This window comes from Lissotriton vulgaris, chromosome 11, assembly GCF_964263255.1.
Source record: "Lissotriton vulgaris chromosome 11, aLisVul1.2, whole genome shotgun sequence".
Lineage (NCBI taxonomy): Eukaryota > Metazoa > Chordata > Amphibia > Caudata > Salamandridae > Lissotriton > Lissotriton vulgaris.
This window is the reverse complement of record NC_141699.1, coordinates 1,027,371,915-1,027,383,777: the sequence shown is the minus strand read 5'-3', so window position 1 is coordinate 1,027,383,777 and position 11,863 is coordinate 1,027,371,915. Positions and strand designations below refer to the sequence as shown.

Sequence of the window (11,863 nt, the reverse complement as noted above, 5' to 3'; positions counted from 1 at the left end):
CCCATTGAAAGGTGCTTTACCTGCAGTGCCCGCACTGGATATGGCACACTGCAAATGGCAATGAGGGCTCGGGGGCAGAGTCTGGAGAGATGCCAGTCCTCAACAAATTAAAAAATAATAAATATAAATAATAAAGGAAACTTAAAAGTTAGCAAGCAGAGATTACTCAACTAGTCCCTTTACAAAAGGGGGTGGTGATGAACAGAGTGTCTGAATTGAGCAGACCACTCTTACCCAGTCCAAAGATCAGGGCTTGATCCATCACCGTTATTTATCTCACTGCCCCATCCCAGCTCAGAATCTGGCTATATGCAAATCAGTCTGTCCCTGGCCCAGTGCATCATGGGAACAGGGCAGACTAAACTACCAAGCCAATTCTTTACCAGAAAGGAGACAAGCTACCGGGGACCGGTTTCTGGCATTTCAGCCTCTTCGGCCCGGCTTGCTTGAATCCTGATGGAGCAGTGAGAAAGGGACTCATGTCTGAGTATACCCTGCCACACCTGTAGTGGTCAAAATCATTTTACAAAAGGGGGTGGTGATGAACAGAGTGTCTGAATTGAGCAGACCACTCTTACCCAGTCCAAAGATCAGGGCTTGATCCATCACCGTTATTTATCTCACTGCCCCATCCCAGCTCAGAATCTGGCTATATGCAAATCAGTCTGTCCCTGGCCCATTGCATCATGGGAACAGGGCAGACTAAACTACCAAGCCAATTCTTTACCAGAAAGGAGACAAGCTACCGGGGACCGGTTTCTGGCATTTCAGCCTCTTCGGCCCGGCTTGCTTGAATCCTGATGGAGCAGTGAGAAAGGGACTCATGTCTGAGTATACCCTGCCACACCTGTAGTGGCCAAAATCATTTTACAAAAGGGGGTGGTGATGAACAGAGTGTCTGAATTGAGCAGACCACTCTTACCCAGTCCAAAGATCAGGGCTTGATCCATCACCGTTATTTATCTCACTGCCCCATCCCAGCTCAGAATCTGGCTATATGCAAATCAGTCTGTCCCTGGCCCAGTGCATCATGGGAACAGGGCAGACTAAACGACCAAGCCAATTCTTTACCAGAAAGGAGACAAGCTACCGGGGACCGGTTTCTGGCATTTCAGCCTCTTCGGCCCGGCTTGCTTGAATCCTGATGGAGCAGTGAGAAAGGGACTCATGTCTGAGTATACCCTGCCACACCTGTAGTGGCCAAAATCATTTTACAAAAGGGGGTGGTGATGAACAGAGTGTCTGAATTGAGCAGACCACTCTTACCCAGTCCAAAGATCAGGGCTTGATCCATCACCGTTATTTATCTCACTGCCCCATCCCAGCTCAGAATCTGGCTATATGCAAATCAGTCTGTCCCTGGCCCAGTGCATCATGGGAACAGGGCAGACTAAACTACCAAGCCAATTCTTTACCAGAAAGGAGACAAGCTACCGGGGACCGGTTTCTGGCATTTCAGCCTCTTCGGCCCGGCTTGCTTGAATCCTGATGGAGCAGTGAGAAAGGGACTCATGTCTGAGTATACCCTGCCACACCTGTAGTGGCCAAAATCATTTTACAAAAGGGGGTGGTGATGAACAGAGTGTCTGAATTGAGCAGACCACTCTTACCCAGTCCAAAGATCAGGGCTTGATCCATCACCGTTATTTATCTCACTGCCCCATCCCAGCTCAGAATCTGGCTATATGCAAATCAGTCTGTCCCTGGCCCAGTGCATCATGGGAACAGGGCAGACTAAACTACCAAGCCAATTCTTTACCAGAAAGGAGACAAGCTACCGGGGACCGGTTTCTGGCATTTCAGCCTCTTCGGCCCGGCTTGCTTGAATCCTGATGGAGCAGTGAGAAAGGGACTCATGTCTGAGTATACCCTGCCACACCTGTAGTGGCCAAAATCATTTTACAAAAGGGGGTGGTGATGAACAGAGTGTCTGAATTGAGCAGACCACTCTTACCCAGTCCAAAGATCAGGGCTTGATCCATCACCGTTATTTATCTCACTGCCCCATCCCAGCTCAGAATCTGGCTGTATGCAAATCAGTCTGTCCCTGGCCCAGTGCATCATGGGAACAGGGCAGACTAAACTACCAAGCCAATTCTTTACCAGAAAGGAGACAAGCTACCGGGGACCGGTTTCTGGCATTTTAGCCTCTTCGGCCCGGCTTGCTTGAATCCTGATGGAGCAGTGAGAAAGGGACTCATGTCTGAGTATACCCTGCCACACCTGTAGTGGCCAAAATCATTTTACAAAAGGGGGTGGTGATGAACAGAGTGTCTGAATTGAGCAGACCACTCTTACCCAGTCCAAAGATCAGGGCTTGATCCATCACCGTTATTTATCTCACTGCCCCATCCCAGCTCAGAATCTGGCTATATGCAAATCAGTCTGTCCCTGGCCCAGTGCATCATGGGAACAGGGCAGACTAAACTACCAAGCCAATTCTTTACCAGAAAGGAGACAAGCTACCGGGGACCGGTTTCTGGCATTTCAGCCTCTTTGGATCTAGCCCTGATCTCTTGACTGGGTGAGAGTATTCTGTTTAATTCAGAGACTCTGTCCCTCACCACCCCTTGTTGTAAATATTTTTGTCCACCCTAAGCGTGGAAGGGTATGCTCAGATGTGAGTCCCTTGCTCATTGCACCATCAGGATTCAAGCAAGCCGGGCCGAAGAGGCTGAAATGCCAGAAACCGGTCCCCGGTAGCTTGTTTCCTTCCCAGTGTAAGAATTGGCTTTTGTAGTTTGGTTTGCCCTGTTCCCATCATGCACTGGGACAGGAACAGACTAATTTGCATACAGCCAGGTTCTGAAACTGGGATGGTGCAGTGAGCTAAAAAACGGTGTTGGATCTAGCCCTGATCTCTTGACTGGGTGAGAGTATTCTGTTTAATTCAGAGACTCTGTCCCTCACCACCCCTTGTTGTAAATATTTTTGTCCACCCTAAGCGTGGAAGGGTATGCTCAGATGTGAGTCCCTTGCTCATTGCACCATCAGGATTCAAGCAAGCCGGGCCGAAGAGGCTGAAATGCCAGAAACCGGTCCCCGGTAGCTTGTTTCCTTCCCAGTGTAAGAATTGGCTTTTGTAGTTTGGTTTGCCCTGTTCCCATCATGCACTGGGACAGGAACAGACTAATTTGCATACAGCCAGGTTCTGAAACTGGGATGGTGCAGTGAGCTAAAAAACGGTGTTGGATCTAGCCCTGATCTCTTGACTGGGTGAGAGTATTCTGTTTAATTCAGAGACTCTGTCCCTCACCACCCCTTGTTGTAAATATTTTTGTCCACCCTAAGCGTGGAAGGGTATGCTCAGATGTGAGTCCCTTGCTCATTGCACCATCAGGATTCAAGCAAGCCGGGCCGAAGAGGCTGAAATGCCAGAAACCGGTCCCCGGTAGCTTGTTTCCTTCCCAGTGTAAGAATTGGCTTTTGTAGTTTGGTTTGCCCTGTTCCCATCATGCACTGGGACAGGAACAGACTAATTTGCATACAGCCAGGTTCTGAAACTGGGATGGTGCAGTGAGCTAAAAAACGGTGTTGGATCTAGCCCTGATCTCTTGACTGGGTGAGAGTATTCTGTTTAATTCAGAGACTCTGTCCCTCACCACCCCTTGTTGTAAATATTTTTGTCCACCCTAAGCGTGGAAGGGTATGCTCAGATGTGAGTCCCTTGCTCATTGCACCATCAGGATTCAAGCAAGCCGGGCCGAAGAGGCTGAAATGCCAGAAACCGGTCCCCGGTAGCTTGTTTCCTTCCCAGTGTAAGAATTGGCTTTTGTAGTTTGGTTTGCCCTGTTCCCATCATGCACTGGGACAGGAACAGACTAATTTGCATACAGCCAGGTTCTGAAACTGGGATGGTGCAGTGAGCTAAAAAACGGTGTTGGATCTAGCCCTGATCTCTTGACTGGGTGAGAGTATTCTGTTTAATTCAGAGACTCTGTCCCTCACCACCCCTTGTTGTAAATATTTTTGTCCACCCTAAGCGTGGAAGGGTATGCTCAGATGTGAGTCCCTTGCTCATTGCACCATCAGGATTCAAGCAAGCCGGGCCGAAGAGGCTGAAATGCCAGAAACCGGTCCCCGGTAGCTTGTTTCCTTCCCAGTGTAAGAATTGGCTTTTGTAGTTTGGTTTGCCCTGTTCCCATCATGCACTGGGACAGGAACAGACTAATTTGCATACAGCCAGGTTCTGAAACTGGGATGGTGCAGTGAGCTAAAAAACGGTGTTGGATCTAGCCCTGATCTCTTGACTGGGTGAGAGTATTCTGTTTAATTCAGAGACTCTGTCCCTCACCACCTCTTGTTGTAAATATTTTTGTCCACCCTAAGCGTGGAAGGGTATGCTCAGATGTGAGTCCCTTGCTCATTGCACCATCAGGATTCAAGCAAGCCGGGCCGAAGAGGCTGAAATGCCAGAAACCGGTCCCCGGTAGCTTGTTTCCTTCCCAGTGTAAGAATTGGCTTTTGTAGTTTGGTTTGCCCTGTTCCCATCATGTACTGGGACAGGAACAGACTAATTTGCATACAGCCAGGTTCTGAAACTGGGATGGTGCAGTGAGCTAAAAAACGTTGTTGGATCTAGCCCTGATCTCTTGACTGGGTGAGAGTATTCTGTTTAATTCAGAGACTCTGTCCCCCACCACCCCTTGTTGTAAATATTTTTGTCCACCCTAAGCGTGGAAGGGTATGCTCAGATGTGAGTCCCTTGCTCATTGCACCATCAGGATTCAAGCAAGCCGGGCCGAAGAGGCTGAAATGCCAGAAACCGGTCCCCGGTAGCTTGTTTCCTTCCCAGTGTAAGAATTGGCTTTTGTAGTTTGGTTTGCCCTGTTCCCATCATGCACTGGGACAGGAACAGACTAATTTGCATACAGCCAGGTTCTGAAACTGGGATGGTGCAGTGAGCTAAAAAACGGTGTTGGATCTAGCCCTGATCTCTTGACTGGGTGAGAGTATTCTGTTTAATTCAGAGACTCTGTCCCTCACCACCCCTTGTTGTAAATATTTTTGTCCACCCTAAGCGTGGAAGGGTATGCTCAGATGTGAGTCCCTTACTCATTGCACCATCAGGATTCAAGCAAGCCGGGCCGAAGAGGCTGAAATGCCAGAAACCGGTCCCCGGTAGCTTGTTTCCTTCCCAGTGTAAGAATTGGCTTTTGTAGTTTGGTTTGCCCTGTTCCCATCATGCACTGGGACAGGAACAGACTAATTTGCATACAGCCAGGTTCTGAAACTGGGATGGTGCAGTGAGCTAAAAAACGGTGTTGGATCTAGCCCTGATCTCTTGACTGGGTGAGAGTATTCTGTTTAATTCAGAGACTCTGTCCCTCACCACCCCTTGTTGTAAATATTTTTGTCCACCCTAAGCGTGGAAGGGTATGCTCAGATGTGAGTCCCTTGCTCATTGCACCATCAGGATTCAAGCAAGCCGGGCCGAAGAGGCTGAAATGCCAGAAACCGGTCCCCGGTAGCTTGTTTCCTTCCCAGTGTAAGAATTGGCTTTTGTAGTTTGGTTTGCCCTGTTCCCATCATGCACTGGGACAGGAACAGACTAATTTGCATACAGCCAGGTTCTGAAACTGGGATGGTGCAGTGAGCTAAAAAACGGTGTTGGATCTAGCCCTGATCTCTTGACTGGGTGAGAGTATTCTGTTTAATTCAGAGACTCTGTCCCTCACCACCCCTTGTTGTAAATATTTTTGTCCACCCTAAGCGTGGAAGGGTATGCTCAGATGTGAGTCCCTTGCTCATTGCACCATCAGGATTCAAGCAAGCCGGGCCGAAGAGGCTGAAATGCCAGAAACCGGTCCCCGGTAGCTTGTTTCCTTCCCAGTGTAAGAATTGGCTTTTGTAGTTTGGTTTGCCCTGTTCCCATCATGCACTGGGACAGGAACAGACTAATTTGCATACAGCCAGGTTCTGAAACTGGGATGGTGCAGTGAGCTAAAAAACGGTGTTGGATCTAGCCCTGATCTCTTGACTGGGTGAGAGTATTCTGTTTAATTCAGAGACTCTGTCCCTCACCACCCCTTGTTGTAAATACAACTAGTCCCTGGCACTAAAATTGACTATTTTTAAGCTGCTTTGCACATTGTGCACAAGCAAAATGCTGTCACTCACAATGAGCGTAGCCAATGGCTCAAGCTGGCTGACCCTTTGTCCTATGCTGAGTTTGGTGTAATGAATGTTCTAACAGGCCAGTGGATGAAGAAGACTGACACGTACATCCATGTATATGATTTTGATGTAATAGTTTTGAAAAACAAAAGGCCTTGGCTAATGCACACCTAAAACAAAGAAAAAACAAAGGGGATTCAAACAGTTCATTGGTACTTAGACAACCGTCGCATGAAAAGTAGATGATGTTGATAAAGGAAGTAGGACCTCTGAGCAGGGCTTTAAGTGGGATGAAAAAACTGGGGGTCTCTCAAAGGGGCGTGGTCATTGTATTTAAGGGCGTGGCTTAAAACACATAAGTTAAAAATCTGTGCTTAGCATAGTGTGCCCCCCGACTTGTATTTTGCTGTTTCTGTCATTGCATCCAGATATATGATACAAAAAGTAAGTAATACCTACAGCAAGCCAAGACTATTGGCTTTGTCAATGGTTGTTATTTGAATAAGATAAATAAGCAACATCTATGGCTGGTATATCACATTGAAAAAGCTTTCACTTAAAGTCCTGGTGACACCACGACAATGTTGCTACTCCTGAGTTACAAACATAGAAGGGAAATCCAGAGGGAAAATGACTCTCCCTAAAGGATTTCCCTTCCCCTACAACCCTCACCTGGCATGACGTCATGCCGTAACTTCTCCACTAGTGGGAAGTGAACAGTGTAAGCAGCGCACATCGAGGTGCCTGCTGTCACTGCAGTCCAGAAACAAACGGACCGCCTGAGCCTGTGCACAAAACAGAGCCCGAAAGAGACCCGCTTCCAGGCCCCCTTTAAAAAACTGCTGATGCTCAGCACCGGTGAGACCCGGTCCACTTAAAGCCCTGCCTTTGAGGAAAGATGGAAGCCAATTTTTTAAAGTGAGGGAGCTTCACAAACAATTAAGATGAAGGAAAACCATAACTAAACCGAAGGTAGGGTGGCATAAACAGGCAGCAGTGGCGAAAAGAGACACTGGCATGACCAGATAACACAAATAGGGTAATTTTGAGTATGTCATATTATTCTTGGTAGTGCCATGATTCGTTAGTTGCTTTACGTCAACCAGTTTGTGTGGTATTTACCACAAATATTGAATTCAATTTAAAGTAACACCCTTTCCTACAATTAAAGATGCAAACTTAGAACTAGCTTTATGTTTTGGGCGCTGTGCTCTGGGATTGCCTCTCTTTTGACAGAGTTTTATCACTGGACTTTAAATAGTAGAATACATTTAAATGCACAGAAATCAATTTTCCACATGTTTAACACCAACTTTACACTTCCAACGTTCACCATGGTGGTGTATTCTCTTCAGTGTGCAGTTTTATTTCTTGTTAGATAATGTTGTAGGCTTTGCTTTGAAATGGCAGTGCATTCTTTGTCTTGGGTATTTTTCCTCTGCACGTGTGTTTGCGTTGAGCTGTCATGGGTGTGTTTTGGATCACAACCTTTTTACGCTTAGCAACAGCAAGAAACGTTGGGCTTTTTTGCACGGTACCCGTACTCTCCTCGTGTGCTCATTTGAAAAAAAGTGCTTAAATTATAAGTAAAACTACAAGTGCCCTAAAAGCAGAGACATTTTAAAGCATGTGCAAAGTGGGCTCTGGCCCAGGGCCCCAGACTTTCAGGGGCCCCCTGATACAGCCAGCTCTGTTCTGTGGGGTCTTACGCTAATGAATTCTTAAACAGATTATTTTAAATACCTAGGGGCATATTAGCAAGGCGACAATATGAAATTATCGCCGCTTTTGCGTCCGTTTTCGACCGAAAAGCGGCGATAATTTCATCGCCTTATCAGCAAAGACACGCTATTGTGTGTTTTTATGATTTTGCGCTCTTTTCAACAACGCACAGCTTTGCATCTCTAATGAGATGTAAAGTGGGCGTTCCAGTGCAAAATAATAGGAGAAATTTTGCTAAGCGACATTTCTCCTATTATCAAGCTGCACGCTAACAAGCAGAGCATTAGGAAAAGTAGTAACAGTTAACGCTACTTTCCTAACCGCTGCTTGTGACCTGATTTAGCCATGTAATCCAATGGGAGGTGGATTACATGGCTAAAATTGCCCTGCCCTATTAACAAGGGTATCACCATTTTCAATGGAATATTGCTGGAAAACCAGCGATATTCCATTGAAAACGGCGATAATCCCCGCTTTCGCTGGGATTTTTATCTCCATGGCGTTAAGCGTTGTATTAACAACGCTAACATGGAGATTATTGCCAGAGATAGCGGGCGATAGATTTACTCACGCTAGCAGCGGTCAGCGATAATTATCGCTGCCGCTTGCTAATATGACCCCAATTTCCTTTAATTTATTTTTAACGTGGGTGATGTGTCAGAGTCAATTACAGATATCTTGAAGAGAAATGTTTATTTTTAATGCAAGGTCCATAAAAAATAGTTTCTTTTAGCTCACAATAGGGCTTCACTTATGAGAAATGGGAGGGTGTCACCGAAATTATTTGCAGTAATATTAATGAGCTGCTGCTGTGTTGCAATAATGAAAACACGTCACTATATGTCAATATTAGATGCAAACACATTTAGAATTTGAACGAGTGTGCCTGTGCACTGTCAGTGACCTAGCCAAAGAGGGCATGAAAGAGCTGAAATTCAATCATAAATTCAAAGCGTTTCCGAACAGGGGCCCCAAAAATACATATACCCAGGGCCCACAAAGTCCTTAAGGTGTTCCTGCCTGAAAGTTTTAAAGTGACAGAGAAGACAGCGACAAAAACAGTAAGGGGGTTTTAAATTAATAGTTGACTATGTTTTTCTGCACGTTTAAATGTAAAATATTATTTTTAAAAAAAAAATCACCCACATGAGTGTTGCCGCTCGCTTGAATATTGTATAAACTGACAGCATACCATAATTTCACATAAATATAGGGAAACCATAGGGGATCAGATAATCCTGTGACTCAATCCTAGCATTAAAAGTGACACTGTCGCAAACGGGGACCCTGACTTGTTCCATGCTGGAACCCTAAAACAACACAAAAATACTTTTGCACAGCAGTATGAACAGATAGCTGCGTAGGGGAGAAGTCTGAACTGGGCTGCTGAAGAAAATTAAGCATATTGAATATGGGTCAAAAACATGAGTGCAAACAACCTACTGTTAGAACACTCTGAAAAATGTATGTAATTCTTTATTTTTGTCAAAAGAATGTGAACATTAGCATAGCAAGGATGCCATATGACCAATGTACCCCTGAATATCGAAACCACAATATTGATGGGACACAATATCGCTGACGGAATATTGTAAATAATATATCGACAAGTAAGAAAGCCTAGATTTTCTCTACTCAACTCCACATATATGTATCTACACCATACGTACATCTCCAAGGTGGTTAGATGGGTAGATAGGAATAATACATCTATACTTCCCTATATGCGCTTACCATTCGATATTCTGTCCTCAATATTCTTGTACCACAATATTGTTGGGGTTGATATTCAGTAGTACGATCCATGCGACCACGTATGCACGGAAATTGACCCATTGACTACTTTTTTGGGTAGTAAACTACAATAATAATAATAAGAGTTCAGTGGGCTCCTCTGACCTCTGGGCCCCGGTGCCACTGCACCAGTTGCATGAGCACCCTTGGACCGTAGTCAGAATTAAAGACTCCTACTGCTTTACGATTGAAAGTACGAGGATTTATATCGAAGAAAAATCAGAGTGAGCAACAGCGTAAACACAAATGAGTGCATTCAGTCAAAGTCAAAGCCTGCATTCCATTCCATTATTTTTTAGTCTAAGGAATCCACTCTCAAGTCATATTTTAACAATGATGAGGTATATACTAAGCTACAGATAAATATAAAGTCTTACTGATTTGTGTTTTCACACCACACTGAACATAGCGTATTTCTTTGGATTCATTGTAAATTCAACTTTGCTTCTAGCATTGGCAAACTATCTCCTGGGTACTGGATCAGTTCAGTTCCTTAATTGTCGCTGATGCAACTGCAATCCTCAGATTTAGAGAAAAGCATTTTACAAGTGCAACATCTGTCGTGTTTCTCTGTTAGCGACTACTGTGCCGCACCTGATCTGGTATATTTTGTCGCAAATGGTCATTGCTTTCATGATCAGGTTGTATGAGGTTTCTGCAGCTTTGCGCTGCGCTTCAAAGACACCCCCGCTAACTCCTGCGATTTCGTGCAGTTCTTCACAAACTCAGTCACCTTGGCCAGTCCTTCGGCCAGCCCCTGTCCAGTGATGGCACAGCACGGCTGTACAAACCAGTCCCGGTCACTGCAGTGTTTTTTCATGTTGAATGTCCTAGTGATTTCCTCAGCATTCAGTGCTCCTGGGAGGTCTTGCTTGTTGGCCATCACCACCACTGGCACATTTTTGACCATTTCGTTTTTGAGGATCAGTTCAAATTCTCTCTTTGATTCTTCCAAATGTTGCTTGTTGGCGCTGTCGATGACGTAGACCAGCCCATCGGCGCCTTCAAAGTAGTAGCACCAAAGCTTCCTCATTTTCTGCTGTCCGCCCACATCCCACACAGTCAACGCAAAGTGCTTCTCGGCTTGGATCATCTCAACGTTGAATCCTATCGTCGGGATTGTTGTGAAAGGTTCATTAAACTTCAACTTGTACAACAGCGTTGACTTTCCCGCCGCGTCGAGCCCCAGCATCAGGATCCGACCCTCCTTCACTTTCGAGTGCCTTGAGCCCGCCAAGCCCATTTACGCCGTGTGAGCCTGCGCGTTGGTGAAGACCTTTGTTCGCTACCCCGCAGGATCGCTGTCGGTTCTGCAGAACAAGTATGAGAAGAAGAGGAAGAGTAAAAGCAGTGTGATGTGTAAAAAAAACACTCTGTGTACTTATATGTGGCCTTATCAACAGGGTGAGCAGTTTTATGAGGTGTAACGTTCACTGTCAGTCACAGAGTGGAACTGATATGAGTCATAAAAAATCAATCAAAGTCCAAAGGTTGTGGCAGCCTGTAGGAATATCAACAGTGAATTCACAGTGAGCAAAGCCTCAGAGAATTTGAAACAATAGGAGACAGGACTACATTGCAAATGTTTGCCAGAGAGGTACAATGCGAGGAGCACGGTGGCTAGTTACTAATTGTCTCATCCAAGCATTTTTACAGAGGGATTGTTGTTACACTCATGTATCCAGCAATATAATTATATAGTGGACGTGTTTTTTATTTTTTTTAATCAAACTATGAATTACTAGCATGCTGCTGAGACTTTGTATCTGAGGGAGTTGTTTTTGTACAACAGATGGAAGATTCGACTGCCCAGAAAAGGGAACTCGCCAGGGGGAAACTAGAGTAAGAAGGCACTAACAATATATTGTACTGTAGTTGCATTTACATAGCACTTTACACCCCATATGAGGTGCTGAGGCGCATTTGCGGACTGGTAGCACAGTGCTCTGTGGAAGTGTTATGGGTAGAAGAGTGAGTATCTGCCATGTCCAACACTGGAAGTGTTTTGATGTCAAGGTGTCTGCCATGTGTTCCATACTGGAAGTGTTTTGATGTCAAGGTGTCTGCCATGTGTTCCATACTGGAAGTGTTTGGATGTCATGGTGTCTGCCACGTGTTTCGTACTGGAGGTGTCTGAATGTCATGGTGTCTGCCATGTGTTCCCTGCTGGAAGTGTTTGGGTTCATGGTGTCTGCCATGTGTCTTGTACTGGAAGTGTTTTGATGTCAAG

The 11,863-nt window shown here is 45.5% G+C and overlaps 1 protein-coding gene across 1 annotated transcript; it reads right to left on the bottom strand.

The window, feature by feature from the left end:
- Positions 1-8,915: 8,915 nt before the first annotated feature.
- On the bottom strand, positions 8,916-10,981 carry ARL14 (ARF like GTPase 14). The gene has a single exon (XM_086944931.1). The coding sequence runs from the start codon at positions 10,874-10,876 to the stop codon at positions 10,271-10,273; it is 606 nt and encodes a 201-aa protein (XP_086801057.1). The 5' UTR covers positions 10,877-10,981; the 3' UTR covers positions 8,916-10,270.
- Positions 10,982-11,863: the final 882 nt, after the last annotated feature.